At 47.2% G+C, this 19,889-nt stretch overlaps 1 protein-coding gene across 1 annotated transcript in view; it reads left to right on the plus strand.

Annotated features, from left to right (window-relative positions):
• The window catches only part of STMND1 (stathmin domain containing 1), a 35,245-nt gene extending 20,086 nt beyond the window's left edge, over nucleotides 1-15,159 (plus strand). The window contains exons 3-5 of the mRNA XM_069728933.1: nucleotides 7,232-7,368; nucleotides 12,269-12,403; nucleotides 14,589-15,159. Of these exons, the coding sequence (XP_069585034.1) occupies nucleotides 7,232-7,368; nucleotides 12,269-12,403; nucleotides 14,589-14,879 (563 nt within the window). The 3' untranslated portion in view covers nucleotides 14,880-15,159. The remainder of the gene's footprint in view (nucleotides 1-7,231; nucleotides 7,369-12,268; nucleotides 12,404-14,588) is intronic.
• The last annotated feature ends 4,730 nt before the right edge of the window (nucleotides 15,160-19,889 follow it).

A 19,889-nucleotide genomic window follows, 5' to 3' on the forward strand; every position in this document is an offset into this window, starting at 1 on the left:
ATTCATTACAAATAAAGAAGAAGGGCGCGTCCGAGGGTGAGTATATACCTAATAAGAATATAATCACCCTCGGACGCGCCCTGCTTCTTTCCGACAGCCTTCCTTCCTAAGAATCAGCCCTTCCGTGGTGTAGAGAGAGGGTTTGTTACACTCCAAGGTGTTCCCCAGGTTGCCTTTCCTGAGCTTCGATCTTCCGGCTCTCGTTTAGTAGTTGTTGGAAACTACGCTGCATTGGGCCTACAAATTGGGTATGGGGTGTAGAGAGATGGTGTGTTCCACTCCAAGGTGTTCCCCAGGTTGCCTTTCCTGAGCTTCGATCTTCCGGCTCTCGTTTAGTAGTTGTTGGAAACTACGCTGCATTAGGCCTACAAATTGGGTATGGGGTGTAGAGAGATGGTGTGTTCCACTGTAGAGAGATGGTGTGTTCCACTCCAAGGTGTTCCCCAGGTTTCCTGCCAATGCTTCGATCATCATGCTCTCGTTTAGTAGTTGTTGGAAACTACGCTGCATTAGGCCTACAAATTGGGTATGGGGTGTAGAGAGATGGTGTGTTCCACTCCAAGGTGTTCCCCAGGTTTCCTCTCCATTGCTTCGATCTTCATGCTCTCGTTTAGTAGTTGTTGGAAACTACGCTGCATTAGGCCTACAAATTGGGTATGGGGTGTAGAGAGATGGTGTGTTACACTCCAAGGTGTTCCCTAGGTTTCCTCTCCATTGCTTCGATCTTCCGGCTCTCGTTTAGTAGTTGTTGGAAACTACGCTGCATTAGGCCTACAAATTGGGTATGGGGTGTAGAGAGATGGTGTGTTACACTCCAAGGTGTTCCCCAGGTTTCCTCTCCATTGCTTCGATCTTCCGGCTCTCGTTTAGTAGTTGTTGAAAACTACGCTGCATTAGGCCTACAAATTGGGTATGGGGTGTAGAGAGATGGTGTGTTACACTCCAAGGTGTTCCCCAGGTTTCCTCTCCATTGCTTCGATCTTCCGGCTCTCGTTTAGTAGTTGTTGGAAACTACGCTGCATTAGGCCTACAAATTGGGTATGGGGTGTAGAGAGATGGTGTGTTACACTCCAAGGTGTTCCCCAGGTTTCCTCTCCATTGCTTCGATCTTCCGGCTCTCGTTTAGTAGTTGTTGGAAACTACGCTGCATTAGGCCTACAAATTGGGTATGGGGTGTAGAGAGATGGTGTGTTACACTCCAAGGTGTTCCCCAGGTTTCCTCTCCATTGCTTCGATCTTCCGGCTCTCGTTTAGTAGTTGTTGGAAACTACGCTGCATTAGGCCTACAAATTGGGTATGGGGTGTAGAGAGATGGTGTGTTACACTCCAAGGTGTTCCCCAGGTTTCCTCTCCATTGCTTCGATCTTCCGGCTCTCGTTTAGTAGTTGTTGGAAACTACGCTGCATTGGGCCTACAAATTGGGTATGGGGTGTAGAGAGATGGTGTGTTCCACTCCAAGGTCTTCTCCAGGTTGCCTTTCCTGAGCTTCGATCTTCCCGCTCTCGTTTAGTAGTTGTTGGAAACTACGCTGCATTATGCCTACAAATTGGGTATGGGGTGTAGAGAGATGGTGTGTTCCACTGTAGAGAGATGGTGTGTTCCACTCCAAGGTGTTCCCCAGGTTTCCTCGCCAATGCTTCGATCATCATGCTCTCGTTTAGTAGTTGTTGGAAACTACGCTGCATTAGGCCTACAAATTGGGTATGGGGTGTAGAGAGATGGTGTGTTCCACTCCAAGGTGTTCCCCAGGTTTCCTCGCCAATGCTTCGATCATCATGCTCTCGTTTAGTAGTTGTTGGAAACTACGCTGCATTAGACCTACAAATTGGGTATGGGGTGTAGAGAGATGGTGTGTTCCACTCCAAGGTGTTCTCCAGGTTGCCTTTCCTGAACTTCTATCTTCAGGCTCTCATTAAATTGTGGTTAAACGGAACAACTGCATTTGGCGTACTAGTTGGTTTGGGGCCTACTATCGGTGTCTGCCGCTCCTTGCTGTTCTCCTGGTTTCCTGTCCTGAAATTCCGTTTTCAGGCGCTCGTTAAGTAGTTGTTAATGTTAGACTGCATTTGGCCTACTAGTTGGGTTGGGGCCTACTATCGGTGTCTGCCACTCCTTGCTGTTCTCCTCCACTGAACAAAGCTGTGCCGCCTGTTTACTACTGTTGCGAATTTTGAACTGCATTACGACTACTTACTGATTTGGGCCTACTCTCTGTGTCAGCCTCTCATTCCAGTTGTCCTCCACTGCAATGCCCCCTGATTAGTCCTGTGTTACCAATTTTGAACTGCATTTAGCCCACTTTATTCTTTGGGCCTATATCTGTGTTTCCTCCTCATCCTGCCCATTGCCCAGCCAGTGATAGATGAGTCTGCTGGTACATTGACCCATAACGCAACATTTCCCGTGCACGCTACACTGCAAGATTGTGACCCTGCTGAAAGTCAGGTCCCCCTTACCGCATACCATACCACCTTACACGGGGACAAACAGGAAGGTGCAGATGAAAGTGCAGGTTCCTTCATCAGGTGGGGGGAGGAATACTAGTTGGCGACGTCACTGGCACAGGGCCTCTCATGGTACGCAAAAGTGTTGCTGCCGGTGGGAGGCGCCCCCGCCGTGCAAACACACCGCTGTACTTTGAGGGGCCCTGTGCCAGTGCCAATGCCAACGAGTGGGCCCCCCCTGCTTGCTCAGGTTCACAGCACTTGCAAAGTTGAAATACTTACCTCTCCCTGCTCCACTGCCGTGACTTGGTCCAGATTTCCTGGGCCCACTAATTACTTGAACCAGCCCTACCCACCACAACTTTAGCCAAATGACCCCCAATTTCAAATGCCTTCCAATTATTATAAAGTAAATTACGCTTGACAAGCTTCATTAAGAAGAATGGATGGTTTTGACATTAAAATGGGCACTCTAGGTGTTTTCCTGGCCCCCACTCACTGCCGACTATGCTGCCCCATTGACTTGCATTGGGGTTCGTGTTTCGGTCGATCCCGACTTTACGTCATAATCGGCCGATTTCACTCGACCCGACTTTTGAGATAGTCGGGTTTCGCGAAACCTGGCTCGACTCTAAAAAGGTCAAGGTCGCTCAACTCTAGTGCTTTCTATCTGAATGAACTTGTTGGTGTGGTGGATGGAGATGTTACCTTTTTGACCTCAGAATTGCATTATCAGATATTCAGTTACCCAGAATGTGTGCATTTAAAGGGAACCTGTCAACCAGCGTTTGTAACTAAAAGAGCCACCTTGTGCAGCACTAATGCTGCATTCTGACAAGGTGGCTCTTTTAGTTGGGGTCCCTGCCAACGCTGAACTATTAGTTTTTAGAATTTGACTTTCCTACCTGTAGTTTGTCAGGGGGCATGTCTTTTTCCCCCCCTGACACAAACGCCTCCCAGCCATCACTCAGGGAATCTGTGCGCCGGGCGCCGCCTCCACTTCCTTCGTTAACGTCCCCGACACCTATTTGTCTTCTGATACCAAAATGGCCATTTAGTATTCTACGCCAGCGAGGATAAATACCTATCAGTTAGGGATGGTTGACTAACACTCTCTCTTTCTTTTGAAGGCTATAATAGTAATGATAGGAAAAATGATCTTCTAAAAGACGTGGGTGTAATCCTGAGGGTCCCGGCTCTGTGATGTCCACTAGTAGAAACACCCAAATATAAGGTAAGGCAGCACTCCTCCAAATTGTCGGGTGCACACACCTCTGGACTTACTTCTAATGTGATGTTTTGGTCCATGTGATCTGGACTTTTCTCAGGCAGAAATGTCCTATCCTTATGGACCGAAACATCACATTGAGAATAAAGTACTGAGGTGTTTGCACCCGGACAATTTGGAGGAGTGCTGTCTTACCTTATACCGTATTTGGGTGTTTATAACAATTAAGTGACCTTCAATAACATGCCCTCAATCACCTGCCAATGAGAAAATATTTATTCGGCAGGTGATCAGGTTGTTTATACCAGCAACCACCTCATTGTTATTGACAGCACGTTGCGCCAGTGAAGCAGGGAATGTGCTGCCGATAACATGGTAGATACTATAAGTGGGGCAGAACTATTATATTAGTGATCATTCTGTCCACATCATTGTTCATGCTCATTGTCAAGAAGGTTGATAAATAAGCACCAAACAATTTATTATATACAGTATTTGATCGGCTTAATAGAGCTGATATATAGAATTTGCTATATATATTATACTATTTAACGTCTATCGTTATATTACATACTTGTTATATAGCTGATTGATGGCCCAAAATCGGCACATCTAAATGCATTATTAGATTTGATCCTCAATCCCATTCTTTCATAATCATTTGACACCTAAGGAAGTCATTAACCTTTAAATTGTTCCTGACTGTTCTTCTCACAGTATACTAGTATCTCATGTTGCTAACACAGTGGTGTGAACTATTTAGACATTATCCATTACAATGATGACAAATTTATCTAGACAGAATAGTACTACAAGCACAACTAGGGTCTGTTTACACGGACAGACCAGTGGCATGATATGACCGCCGATCGGTAAACTTTCACCAATTGGTGGTCGTTGGATAGCCTGTTTACACAGGCAGATCGAAGCAAATGATTTGCACTCATGAAGACTTTGCCTCATTTTTCAAGCAGAAGATTGATAGCATTAGAGACAGTTTTGGTCAACAACCCCCAGAGCCCTTCCTCCCGACTTCCCAGCCCTCCACCTCCAAAACCAACTTCTCCACCATTACAGAAGATCAACTCTCCACTCTACTCTCAAGATCGCATCTCACCACCTGTGCACTTGACCCGCTCCCATCCCACCTCATCCCAAACCTCACCACAGTCTTCATCCCAACCCTAACCCATCTCTTCAACCTATCACTAACAACTGGTGTTTTCCCCTCAAGCTTTAAACATGCCTCCATCACACCTATCCTCAAAAAGCCTTCTCTTGACCCATCCTCTGTATCTAGCTATCGCCCTATATCACTTCTCCCCTATGCCTCCAAACTACTGGAACAACACATTTACCTTGAACTGTCCTCCCATCTCTCTTCTTGCTCCCTCTTTGACCGCCTACAATCTGGCTTCCAGTCACACCATTCCACTGAAACTGCCCTAACTAAAGTCACCAATGACCTCTTAACCGCCAAGAGCAAGCGACACTACTCTGTCCTCCTCCTCCTCGACCTGTCGGCTGCCTTTGACACAGTGTACCATTCCCTATTATTACAGACCCTCTCATCCCTTGGCATCGCAGACTTGGCCCTATCCTGGATCTCATCATACCTAACAGACCGGACATTCAGCGTCTCCCACTCACACACCACCTCCTCACCTCGCCCTCTATCTGTCGGAGTCCCACAAGGTTCAGTCCTTGGGCCCCTGCTCTTCTCCATTTACACCTTTGGCCTGGGACAGCTCATAGAATCTCATGGCTTTCAGTATCACCTCTATGCTGATGACACACAAATCTAGATCTCTGGACCAGATATCACTTCCCTTCTAACCAGAATCCCTCAATGTCTGTCCACTATTTCATTCTTCTTCTCCGCTAGATTTCTGAAACTTAACATGGACAAAACAGAATTCATCATCTTTCCCCCATCTCACGCGACCCCCCCTAACGAACCTATCCATTACAGTAAATGGCTGCCCACTCTCCCCAGTCCCACAAGCTCGCTGCCTCGGGGTAATCCTTAACGCTGATCTCTCCTTCAAACCACATATCCAAGCCCTTTCCACTTCCTGCCGACTTCAACTCAAAAATATTTCACGAATCCGTTCATTCCTCAACCATGAATCTGCAAAAACCCTAGTCCATGCCCTCATCATCTCTCACCTTGACTACTGCAACCTCCTGCTCTGTGGCCTCCCCTCTAACACTCTCGCACCTCTCCAATCTATTCTAAACGCTGCTGCCCGACTAATCCACCTGTCCCCCCGCTATTCCCCGGCCTCTCCCCTCTGTCAATCCCTTCACTGGCTCCCCATTGCCCAGAGACTCCACTACAAAACCCTAACCATGACGTACAAAGCCATCCACAACCTGTCTCCTCCATACATCTGTGACCTCGTCTCCCGGTACTTACCTACACGCAACCTCCGATCATCACAAGATCTCCTACTCTACTCCCCTCTTATCTCCTCTTCCCACAATCGTATACAAGATTTCTCTCGCGTATCACCCCTACTCTGGAACCCTCTACCACAACACATCAGACTATCGCCTACCATCGAAACCTTCAAAAAGAACCTGAAGACCCACCTCTTCCGACAAGCCTACAACCTGCAGTAACCACCGATCGACCAAACCGCTGCCTGACCAGCTTTATCCTCGCCTTCTGTATCCTCACCCATCCCTTGTAGATTGTGAGCCTTCGCGGGCAGGGTCCTCACTCCTCCTGTACCAGTTATGACTTGTATTGTTTAAGATTATTGTACTTGTTTTTATTATGTATACCCCTCCTCACATGTAAAGCGCCATGGAATAAATGGCGCTATAACAATAAATAAAAATAATAATAATTTGCACTAGATTTTTCAGTTTGCATAGGCTGCATTGGTTCTAAGCACCACAAGTCTTGTTTACACAGGATGACTCACCACCGAGAATGATAATCTAATACACTACGCAAAAGATTATTTCACCTGATGAGCTATGCTCGTGATTGATAGTCTTTTTGTTCTGAAATATGATTGTGAAACAGGTGTTTTTAACAACATTTGTTTATGATTATCTTGCAGTGTAGATGCCCCTTAATATATCGGCAGAGGCCATATACAGTAATACCACTAAACCCATCATCGAGAATTATCCCTAAAATTGTACCTTCGAAAATGTGCCAGGTGCAGTGCCCCTGTTATCTCATCTGTGGCCCTGCACTGCTCCATACATATGAGGAATCAGTCAGCAGCCTCTTGAATCTATTTCTCTTCTTTGGCCAATCTATTTTGGAGACCAGAGAAGCCCATCAAGAAAGAATGATAGCATTCGAGGAAAGTGCCATGAAATCTAAAGTATTTGTTCTGGAGTAAGAACCACGAACAGAGGACCATGCACCGCACATGCCTCCCAAGTAACAATGAAACCCACCATATTGAGTTGGGGAATAATTATAAAATGTGGGGAGGATATTTTTTAAAGTACATTTTCAGAGGTTTGAGTATTTGGCACGGTGTTATATGTATTATGTACATTGCTAACTTGTATGTCCATTTTTCTGTTGCAGATAGTTCTGCACTGAATGGAGAATCGGTCACGAGAGAAAGACAAACATCCTCTGATATCCTGAAGGAGCTTATGTCTCAAGGGATAATCCAGAGCCAGAGTAAGGTTGTGAAGAATGGAGAAGCATATGATGTGCTGGTTAGTATGTCGCTAGCATAACTGATATACACATCCTACAACAACCACGGAGTAACTATAAACCCAAGACATAACTTTCTAAAAAAGTAACACATTTTATTAATAGACACAGAATAAATATAAGTACAGACTTGATGAACACACAGAGCTTGTATACGGGGGACATACATCACTGAAAATCGCACCATGGGCAAAAATAGAATAGAGCCTATGGACACTAAAAACATGTCATGCTAGATATCTATGTGAGAAAATATATCATGAAAGTGCATAGTGCCTGGTAAAGTATAGCAATACATGTTCTTAGTGTAACCATATGAGTAACTAATAATCTAAACCTAAATAGGACAAAATCAAAATGAGGCCATGTCTATCTTACCCATAAGGTTAGTGCCAGTGTCTGTCCAGCAGCCCCGACGCGCGTTTCGCGTGGGCTTCCTCAGGGGATGCTGGACACGGCGTGCACAAATCCGGACGACGGCCGTTTCGCACAAATGTGCTTCCACGGGTCCAGGTGCCAAACCCGTGGAAGCACATTTGTGCAAAACGGCCGTCGTCCGTTCTCCTGTCCCCGCACCCCTCACTTTTACCTGCCGCCTCTCCACAGATGTCTAATGCCGCATAAAGCGAATTAAAGGACATTGTTTTTCAGCAATCTTGGGGTGAGTGCCACATCTTTTATGCTTACATAGTGTGTAACTCTATTGTTCTGCTATATGTAGAGCACCGCCCATGGATGCATCAATTGTTGTGTTTTTAAGTCTGACAGAAAGCCGGTCCCATATGTTCTATAGCCTGTGAAGATTACTAGTTACCTGGTGCCACTCAGTTCGGAATCTTGTTTGTTTGACATAGATGTATCTATCCATATATCTGGCTACTTTCACACATCAGGTTTTTGCCGTCAGGCACAATCCAGCGAGTTTTGAAAAAAAACGGATCCGTTTTTTTCTGCCAGATCCGTTTTTTTTCCATAGGATTCGTTTTTTTTAACATCGGATCCGTTTTTTTCAAAACTCGCCGGATTGTGCCTGACGGCAAAAACCTGATGTGAGAAAGCAGCCAGATATATGGATAGATACATCTATAGATAGATATATCCATAGATATATAATAGAAAGGCCGATGTTTTTAAGGCTACTTTCACACTTGCGTTTTTAGCAATCCGTCGTTTTGGGAAAAAAACAGATCCTGCAAATGTACTCGCAGGATGCGTTTTTTACCCATAGACTTGTATTAGCGACGGATCGCAATGGATGGCCACACGTCGCGTCCGTCGTGCAACAGATCCGTAGTGTTTTGGCAGAAATTCGGCACGAAAAAACGTTTTTTGTCCATCGCGTCCGCCATTTTCTACCGCGCATGCACATCCAAAACTCGGCCCCCTCCTCCCCAGATTTCAGAATGGGCAGCGGATGCGTTGAAAAACTGCATCCGCTGCCCACGTCGTGCACAAATTTCACAACGTGCGTCAGTACGTCGGCCCGACGCATAGCGACGGACCCGTACCAACACAAGTGGGAAAGAGGCCTTGATGAGCGCTGAATTAAAAAAAAAAAAGGGAAAAAAATGGCGTGGGCTCCCGCATAATTTTCTGCGCCAGAGGGGGAAAACCAACGGCCGGGGACCAATATCTGTAGCCTGCTATGAATATCAGCCCGCAGCTGTTTGCGTAGCCTTTACTGACTATTAAAATAGGGGGACCCCCAAAAAAATGACGTGGGGTCCCCCTATATTTTATAGCCAGAAAGGCTACGCAGACAGTTGCGGGCTGATATTCATAGCCTAGAGAGGGGCCATGGATATTGGCCCCCCGGCTACAAATACCAGTCCGCAGCCACCCCAGAATTGGCGCATCTGTAAGGCTGGTTTCACATTTGCGTTCAAAAATGCAGCGTTAAAAACGCAAACGCAGGTGGTGAAAAAAACGCATATAAACGTGTGCAAACGCTGCGTTTTTTAGACGCATGCGTTTTCGTATGTGGTTAAAAAAACGCGGTGTTTTGACGTGTTTACATGCGTTTTTTCCTGCGTTTGCGTTTTTGAAACACATGATGAGAAGTGTGTGACAGCTGCCAATCATCAAAATCAACTAGAAAACCGACTAGAAATTGCTAGGGTTAGTGTTGTGAATTCTGTGGTCAGGCTCCCTCCTGTGATCGTGAGTGGTACTTCGGCTGGTTCTGTCTATGAGCTTCCTCTGGTGGATGTGAGTGGGGCTGCGGCTTCTGAGTTTCCTTCCTCAGGTGACGAGGTTAAGTCGTTAGGTGCTGCTCTATTTAACTCTACCTAGTTCTTTGTTCCTGGCCTCCAGTCAATGTTCCAGTGTTGGTCTTGCTTTCTCCTGGATCGTTCTTGTGGCCTGTCCTCCCTGCATAAGCTAAGTCTGCTTGTGTTGCTTTTGTTTGCTATATTTTCTGTCCAGCTTGCTATATTGGTTTTTCTTGCTTGCTGGAGGCTCTGGGACGCAGGGGGAGCGCCTCAGTACCGTTAGTCGGTGCAGAGGGTCTTTTTGCCCCTCTGCGTGGTTGTTTGTAGGCTTTTGTGCTGACCGCAAGGCTATCTTTCCTATCCTCGGTCTGTTCGGTAGGTCGGGCCTCACTTTGCTAAAATCTATTTCATCTCTGTGTTTGTATTTTCATCTTAACTCACAATCATTATATGTGGGGGGCTGCCTTTTCCTTTGGGGAATTTCTCTGAGGCAAGGTGGGCTTATTTTTCTATCTTCGGGGCTAGCTAGTTTCTCGGGCTGTGCCGAGTTGCATGGGGAGCGTTGGGCGCAATCCACGGCTACCTCTAGTGTGGTATGATAGAATTGGGGATTGCGGTCAGCAGAGTTCCCACGTCTCAGAGCTCGTCCTATGTTAGTAACTATCAGGTCACTTTGTGTGCTCTTAACCACTAGGTCCATTGTGGTTCTGAATCACCTGTTCATAACAGGTTAGGGTTTGGATCCCTTTATCACCTTGATGGTGGGGGGTGGCTTATTAGTGTCTAGACTTGTTTTTTTTCTATGGAAACGCATGCGTTTAAAAAAAGCAACCAAACGCATGCCTTAGATGCGCCAATTCCAGCACTTAGCCCCTCTCTTCCCACTCCCGTGTAGCGGTGGGATATGGGGTAATAAGGGGTTAATGTCACCTTGCTATTGTAAGGTGACATTAAGCCAGGTTAATAATGGAGAGGCGTCAATAAGACGCCTATCCATTTTTAATCCAATAGTAATAAAGGGTTAATAAAACACACTAGGAAAAAAGTATTTTAATATTCTTCATTTAACCATACTTACCATACTTCAGCGCCTGCAAAAAAACGTAAAATAATAAACCGTATACTTCCTGTCCGCCATAGTCCAATTAATAATGAGTGTCCCACGACTATCTCCCCTATAGAAAAGTGACATCGAGTGATGTCACTGCTCTATAGGATCAAAGAAAAAAGGTACATCCGCACCGCTGCTATTAGTTAGACCCTTATGACACTCTTATGGTGCACCATTCTGCCGTATATAGCCTATATAGCAAAAAATCTCCCCGGGGTGCTGCTTGTGCGACAGTTCATATGAAATACCAAAAAACAGAAAAAAGATGTGAACACACACATGGACGACGGCCGTTTCGAGGACCAGTTGAAGTGCATTAAGCACGAAACGGCTGTCGTCCGTGTGTGTTCACAACCCTCCCTGCAGCACAGTATTCATGTCTGAATAAATCTGACGAATCATCACCGGTGAGTGCGCTTCATCTTTTTTCTGTTTTTCGGTATTTCACTGCTCTATAGGACCCTCAGTGACACACTGACAGGAGACAATGGCTCCTGCAGTGCATCACTGAGAGGTTACCTTAGGACAAACTCTCACTTTATAGCAATTGCTGCGTGGGAAAATTTCTCATACAGCAATGCCAAAAGTGAGACTAGGGACTATTTTTTTACAGTGGTGGAGTTATACAGTGCGGAAGGATACCTTCCTCCCGTCATTGTGTTCCTGGAGCCCCTGGAGAGCGGTCGCATCAGCTGTGCTGCCGTTCTCTACGGGAGATCGTCGTGGGACAATCGTAGATTTCTGCGGACAGGGAGTATATTGGTTGTTTTCATATTTTTTTACAGATGACACTGGCTTCGGGGAACAAAGTGACAAGTAATGGTGAGTATGAACTCTGTTTAATGTACTGTATGTCTGTATTGTATGTAGTTTGTATGCATGTATGTACGTATGTATGTATCATGAAAGTAGCTTTTTTTTTTTTTTTTTTCTTCATTCAACACATTAGCCAGATGATGGGACTACTACTGTCCCATCATTGGCTAATGTGTCAATCACTGTCACTGTAGTAGGCATCGTCCGATGGGACTTGCAGTCCCATCGGACGATGCCTGCACAATGGCACAGAGCCCCGGCATGCCGCACAGAGCCCCGGCAGGCACACACAGAGCCCCGGCACGCTGCACAGAGCCCCGGCAGGCACGCACAGAGCCTCGAGAAGGCCCATACAGATTCCCGGCAGGCCCGCACAGACCCCACACACACACAGACACGCACAGTGTCCGCCCACGCACCGCCCACACTCTTCCCCCCTCCGGAACAGGATGTAGAAGGACAGAAAGGGCTTATTTACATTCCGATATTTGTGTCCCATTGACTTGCATTGGTATCGGGTATCGGCAATATCCGATATTTTTTGGATATCGGCCGATCCAATCCGATACTTCTGGATATCGGCAGGTATCGCTCAACACTAGTTATTGGAGAACATGAAGCTTTCTGTTGCCTGGAGTACTATGCTCACTATGTCTGCCCCTGCATGGAGGGGTTACGGGCCCATATGAACATTGCGCTTCTGTAAGAGAAAGTGAGTGAGCAGCTGTCAGCAATTAATATTGTGAATAATTCTTCCTGCAGATGGACACACCAGGAAAATCGTTACAAAGGCCCCCTGCCAAATTGGAAAAACTGAAAACTATAAGAAAGAAAACCAAAAGTCTTACAAAGGAAGACATTGAATCCAAAATGCAGGCTGCAGAAGAAAGAAGAAAGGTAACCATATTTTGATGCTGTAACAGTATTGTTTTGTGTCAGTGGGCTTCCACCAGCTAGATTGATTTTTACAATTAATGACAGGTACTAAGAAAATACAAGACTCTTGTATGATAATAATAAGAACAAATTCCGGACTGAATTTATTTCTTCATAATTATTTATTATTATTTTTATCTGTTATAGTATTTGGTCAAAAAAAGATTCTACAATAGTTCTAATTAACAATCTGTGTAAATCCTAAAATGTTACCCTAAAATAGACTGTACATGTGTTTGACATCATATACCGTAGATAAATCAGAAAATAACACTGGGAGACTTATTTAGCACAATCTTTACACAATTCATAGACCCAAGAGTATCTCTTGCAACCAAAATTCCTGCTATCTTGTGTCCTTGACCCCATTCTGGCCTAATTCTGCTCCATTAATGAGCATGGGTTTAGGAGTGTTAAAAAGGATTGTCTAATGAAAGCAAGATCTCTTCTATCCATAGGGTAGGTGCTAACTTGTTGGTTAATTCGGATTATGACCCACCCCGATCATCAGAACGGGGAACTTTTAGCCCCTTAGAATGGAGCCGCAGTATGAAGGTGCGACCTACGGTCCGTTCATTACCTATTTTGCTGTCGAACGCTGCCCTTGGTTTCTTCCAGTAGCACCAATGAGAATGATGACCCTACCTGCTGCGTCAATGTAACAAGAGTCCCAAAGAGCACCTGTCTCTGGTCATAAATATACAATTTGTTCACCCTAATAACGCTGTTCTCCTGAATTGGGCTTTACTGTTTTTTGTTTCTGTACCTCTCCATCCCTGAGAAATCGCCCCCCCCCCCCATATTTAATTCTAGTCTTGTTAGCCAAGGGGGCATAATCTTCAAATCCTCTATGTGGGAGTCTTCATGAAGATCACCCCCCCCCCCCCCCCCCGTGGGTAACTAGCTTAGATTTATATACATGGAAATGGGGGCTACATCTCAGGAACAGAAAGGCACAGGAACAAAAAAAATGGTAAAGCTCAATTCGGGAGAACAGGCTTATTCGGGTGAAAATTGTACATTTATGGCAAGAGACAGATTCTCTTTTTTTATTATACTTATCTTGTTCTCCAAAATGTTTCCACTCAAATACATGAAAATTAAAGATACATTACAGCAGACGTCATCTACTATATAATTGTCTAAGGGTCACTTCCGTCTGTCTGCCTGTCTGTCATGGATATTCATTGGTCGCGGCCTCTGTCTGTAATGGAAATCCAAGTCGCTGATTGGTCGTGGCTGGTTTTCCATGACCAATCAGCGACGGGCACAGTCCGGAAGAAAATGGCCGCTCCTTCCTCCCCGCAGTCAGTGCCCAGCGCCCGCATACTCCCCTCCGGTCAGCGCTCACACAGGGTTAATGGCAGCGTTGACCGCGGTGTAACGCACTCGGTTAACGCTGCTATTAACCCTGTGTGACCAACTTTTTTACTATTCATGCTGACTATGCAGCATGAATAGTAAAAAGATCTAATGTTTAAAAATAATAAAAAAAAATAAAAAATAGTAATATACTCACCCTCCGGTGGCCCTCCTGGATCAGGAACCGGCCTTTCCCACTCCTCGCGACGCCCCGGTGACCGCTCCATGCATTGTGGTCTCGCGAGACTGCTACGTCATCATCTCGCGAGACCAAAATGCACTCTTCAGACCGGAGCGCCCGGGAAGTGTTGGTAACCGCTTCGATCCGGGGGCCAACGGAGGGTGAGTATATAACTATTTTTTATTTTAATTCTTTTTTTTAACAGGGATATGGTGCCCACATTGCTATAGACTGCGTGGGCTGTGCAATATACAATGTGGGCTGTGCAATGTACAACGTGGGCTGTGCAATGTACAACGTGGGCTGTGCAATGTACTATGTGGGCTGTGCAATGTACTACGTGGGCTGGGCAATGTACTACGTGGGCTGGGCAATGTACTGCGTGGGCTGTGCTATACACTACGCATACGTATTCTAGAATACCTGATGCATTAGAATCGGGCTACCATCTAGTTGTACATATTATCAAACAATGTAAATGGTATTATATTAGCTCAGCTTTTATACAGCCTTTCATGGTATAAATGAAATGAGATATTGTTCCCTTCTTTGTTCACTGGGTCTTGTCCGGTTGCCATTAATTGTATTAATGCAATATTGCAGACAAAGGAAGAGGAACTAAAGAAAAGACTGCGTGAAAGACCAACGACCGCCTTACCAAGCATGGCCCTAAGAAGAAGTGAAGGCTCTTTTACGCCTGATGATGGACAAGAAGCTGAAGTCACAGGACCAGCTGAAACCTTAGATTCTGATGCACTGGAAAATGTAATAGATGGACCAACTCAGAGTTCCGACATTGGAGATGAGGTTACTGAAATGAGCGCTGTGGAGTATGATAATACCTATAACAACCAAGCCGATCAGACAAATGACTCTGAAAATGATATCTTCTAAAACAAAGCTCACGCTAAAAGTATATGTACGAAAGCTTAAAGCGCATCAGTCGGCCAAGTATGCTGACCTATGAAAGGATAGAGTATTACAGCAACAGATCTGTACTCCTCTTATCTAAAACAGTTGAAAAATTGTTGTTCTTGACACATACAAATTATCATTTGCAGGGATTTTTTAAGTTACTTTTTTTTTTTTACTTATTTTGCTCCAAATTCATCTAAATGGTGCATGTGATTCATTAATTTGCCATTAAGTAAAAAATGGCCTTTTTTCAGTCTTTAAGTATTTTTACGATTCTTTAGTGCAAAAAGTCACCAGTTTTACAAAATGATGAAAAACATGTGCTAAAAATTTCAGCCGTACATAGGATCACTCCAGAATGGGAAAAATGAGTACATATGCAACAAATTTTGTGACTATTTTAAAAGTCGCAAATGATGAATTAGGTTAATATATCTGAACACTAGTGTTGAGCGATACCTTCCGATATCGGAAAGTATCGGTATCGGTTTGGATCGGCCGATATTCAAAAAATATCGGATATCGCCGATACCGATACCCGATCCCAATGCAAGTCAATGGGACCAAAATATCGGAATTAAAATAAACCCTTTCTTTCCTTGTAGGTTCATTCTACCTGAAGGAAAACAACTAAGAATAATGTAGGATGTATGGGGGAGGTGGCGGAGACATTAAAGGCAATGAGGATTAGTCCAATCAAATAGAATAGCATGTTTTTTTTTTTTTTTTAAAGAAGTTCGGATTGAAAAAGATATTGAGTATGTAAATTTTTTTTATTTTGTCAGATATTGATGTTTCACTATTCCACGCCCTTCCCCTTCTTTTTTTTCTTTTTTTTTTTTTTCTTTTCCCACACTTTCATCTTCATCATCATCAGCATCCTTGACATCAACTTCTTCACCTTATTCATCTTCTTCTTCATCTTCTACCTATTTTTTTTTTTATTACATTCTTCATATTCATTTTCTTCAACTATTATTATTCTTCCTATTCTACATATTCTTTTTATTCCACTGTTATTATTCTTCCTATTCTACTTCTTCATCATATTCTCATTTGTGACAGGCATTCCCGTAGTTGTTATCTATAAAAGTTGGAAGATTACACCTTCCGTTCTGCCAGTCACAAAAGTTACATTTGTCCGCGTTCAGTTTGGCCTGCAGCATCAGGCTTTATCCAGGGGCACCACGAGGAGGAACGGACTCACCCCCATACACTGCTTAGTCTTCTTCTGCATATAATTTAGATAATATCTTTTGCTCTGATATTAAGTCTTATGCTTAATGTTCTTCTGCTCTTTGTTCTGCAGCCTCTTGTTCTTCTGCTTCTCGGTCTTCCATGTTGTCGTCTCCAGGGTCTTCGTCTCCAGTGTCGTCATCTCCGCCGTCGTCGTCTCAGCCGTCGTCGTCTCCGCCGTCGTCGTCGTCGTCGTCATCGGGGTGGTCTTCCGGGTCGTCGTCATCGGGGTGGTCTTCCGGGTTGTCGACGTTAGGGTCTTCAACTTGGAAATGTAGCAGAAGGTACAAGAAGGCTGAGAAAATGCCAAGAACCAGCTGATGGAACTGGAACTCGGATGGCTACCCGAAGGTTCAAGAGCCTATGGAACTACCGAGGACCAGCTGACGTTACTGGAACCCGGTTACTAAGCAGGAGGTACCCGTGCTAAAAAGCACTACCAAGGACCGCCTGACGTTGGCGGAACTCGGATACCCAGAAGGAGGCACCTAAGCCAAAGGCTCTGCCCGGAACCAGATGACGTTACTGGAACCAGGATGGGGAGCAGAAGGTACAAGAGCAAAAGACACTGCCGAGAACCAGCTGACGGTACTGGAACCCGGATGGGTAGCCGAATGTCCAAGAGCCAATGGAACTACCAAGGACCAGCTGACGTTACTGGAACCCGGTTACTAAGCAGGAGGTACCCGTGCCTGAAAGCACTACCAAGGACCACCTGACATTGGTGGAACTTGGATACCCAGAAGGAGGCACCTAAGCCAAAGGCTCTGCCCGGAACCAGCTGACGGTACTGGAACCAGGATGGGGAGCAGAAGGTACAAGAGCAAAAGACACTGCCGAGAACCAGCTGACGGTGCTGGAACCAGGTGGTGGACCCGAAGGCCCACAGGAGAGGAGAGAACAGCTAGGCCGCGAGGCAGCCGCAGTTACCGAACCCCAACAGTCCTACAGGGGGAGCTGGGCCTACTGGCACTACAGAACCAGCCTTGACTACCAGTTCACGCAGCCCACATAGGAAGCTCCTAAACTGGAGGCACCCTGGAGTTGGCTAACTCGACCGCCCCACGACGGGGCAAGCATAGGCGTCTCAGTGAAGTTGACACAACCCGGAAACAGCTGACGGTGCTGAAACCAGGCTTGGCACGAGGGAGTACCTGTGACAAGAACACTGCCGAGAACCAGCTGGCGGTGCTGGAACCCGGATGCGTTGCCCCAGTGTGCAAGAGCCAATGGCACGACCGAGGACCAGCTGACGGTGCTGGAACCCGGTTACTAAGCTGTAGGTGCCCGCGCTTAAAAGCACTACCAAGGACCGCCTGGCGTTGGCGGAACTCGGATACCCAGGAGGAGGCACCTAAGCCAAAGGCTCGGCCCGGAACCAGCTGACGGTGCTGGAACCAGGTGGTGGACCCGAAGGCCCACAGGAGAGGAGAGAACAGCTAGGCCGCGAGGCAGCCGCAGTTACCGAACCCCAACAGTCCTACAGGGGGAGCTGGGCCTACTGGCACTACAGAACCAGCCTTGACTACCAGTTCACGCAGCCCACATAGGAAGCTCCTAAACTGGAGGCACCCTGGAGTTGGCTAACTCGACCGCCCCACGACGGGGCAAGCATAGGCGTCTCAGTGAAGTTGACACAACCCGGAAACAGCTGACGGTGCTGAAACCAGGCTTGGCACGAGGGAGTACCTGTGACAAGAACACTGCCGAGAACCAGCTGGCGGTGCTGGAACCCGGATGCGTTGCCCCAGTGTGCAAGAGCCAATGGCACGACCGAGGACCAGCTGACGGTGCTGGAACCCGGTTACTAAGCTGTAGGTGCCCGCGCTTAAAAGCACTACCAAGGACCGCCTGGCGTTGGCGGAACTCGGATACCCAGGAGGAGGCACCTTAGCCAAAGGCTCGGCCCGGAACCAGCTGACGGTGCTGGAACCAGGTGGTGGACCCCAAGGCCCACAGGAGAGGAGAGAACAGCTAGGCCGCGAGGCAGCCGCAGTTACCGAACCCCAACAGTCCTACAGGGGGAGCTGGGCCTACTGGCACTACAGAACCAGCCTTGACTACCAGTTCACGCAGCCCACATAGGAAGCTCCTAAACTGGAGGCACCCTGGAGTTGGCTAACTCGACCGCCCCACGACGGGGCAAGCATAGGCGTCTCAGTGAAGTTGACACAACCCGGAAACAGCTGACGGTGCTGAAACCAGGCTTGGCACGAGGGAGTACCTGTGACAAGAACACTGCCGAGAACCAGCTGGCGGTGCTGGAACCCGGATGCGTTGCCCCAGTGTGCAAGAGCCAATGGCACGACCGAGGACCAGCTGACGGTGCTGGAACCCGGTTACTAAGCTGTAGGTGCCCGCGCTTAAAAGCACTACCAAGGACCGCCTGGCGTTGGCGGAACTCGGATACCCAGGAGGAGGCACCTAAGCCAAAGGCTCGGCCCGGAACCAGCTGACGGTGCTGGAACCAGGTGGTGGACCCGAAGGCCCACAGGAGAGGAGAGAACAGCTAGGCCGCGAGGCAGCCGCAGTTACCGAACCCCAACAGTCCTACAGGGGGAGCTGGGCCTACTGGCACTACAGAACCAGCCTTGACTACCAGTTCACGCAGCCCACATAGGAAGCTCCTAAACTGGAGGCACCCTGGAGTTGGCTAACTCGACCGCCCCACGACGGGGCAAGCATAGGCGTCTCAGTGAAGTTGACACAACCCGGAAACAGCTGACGGTGCTGAAACCAGGCTTGGCACGAGGGAGTACCTGTGACAAGAACACTGCCGAGAACCAGCTGGCGGTGCTGGAACCCGGATGCGTTGCCCCAGTGTGCAAGAGCCAATGGCACGACCGAGGACCAGCTGACGGTGCTGGAACCCGGTTACTAAGCTGTAGGTGCCCGCGCTTAAAAGCACTACCAAGGACCGCCTGGCGTTGGCGGAACTCGGATACCCAGGAGGAGGCACCTTAGCCAAAGGCTCGGCCCGGAACCAGCTGACGGTGCTGGAACCAGGTGGTGGACCCCAAGGCCCACAGGAGAGGAGAGAACAGCTAGGCCGCGAGGCAGCCGCAGTTACCGAACCCCAACAGTCCTACAGGGGGAGCTGGGCCTACTGGCACTACAGAACCAGCCTTGACTACCAGTTCACGCAGCCCACATAGGAAGCTCCTAAACTGGAGGCACCCTGGAGTTGGCTAACTCGACCGCCCCACGACGGGGCAAGCATAGGCGTCTCAGTGAAGTTGACACAACCCGGAAACAGCTGACGGTGCTGAAACCAGGCTTGGCACGAGGGAGTACCTGTGACAAGAACACTGCCGAGAACCAGCTGGCGGTGCTGGAACCCGGATGCGTTGCCTTGCCTATTAAAGATTGTCTTCCTAGAGCCCCAACTAGCGGTGTTGGAGCAAAGGGTAAGCAGGGGGAGATGAGTGTAGGCCGAAGCCTGCACTGGAGGCAGCTTTGTGTCTGCGTTGCGTTTGCAGGACACTTTGCCGGCTACACACTGGGGGAACAGCTGGCGTTGCTGAACCCCACTAACACAATGGCGTGTGTTTTTATCTGTGCAGCTAGCACTTGCGGGCAAAAACTTGCGATGTTAGAGCCCGTGTTGAAGCAGGAGGAGGAGGAGAGGAGCAGAGTGTAGGCCGAAGCCTAGTTGAACCAATTTCAAAGGAAACCTTTAACCCCCCCCTCAGGTGTTACAAAGTACAAGAGACACACCTTGTGCAGTATTAATGCTGCACAAGTGAAAGGTTG

The sequence above is a fragment of the Ranitomeya imitator genome, chromosome 6, assembly GCF_032444005.1.
Source record: "Ranitomeya imitator isolate aRanImi1 chromosome 6, aRanImi1.pri, whole genome shotgun sequence".
Classification (NCBI taxonomy): domain Eukaryota; kingdom Metazoa; phylum Chordata; class Amphibia; order Anura; family Dendrobatidae; genus Ranitomeya; species Ranitomeya imitator.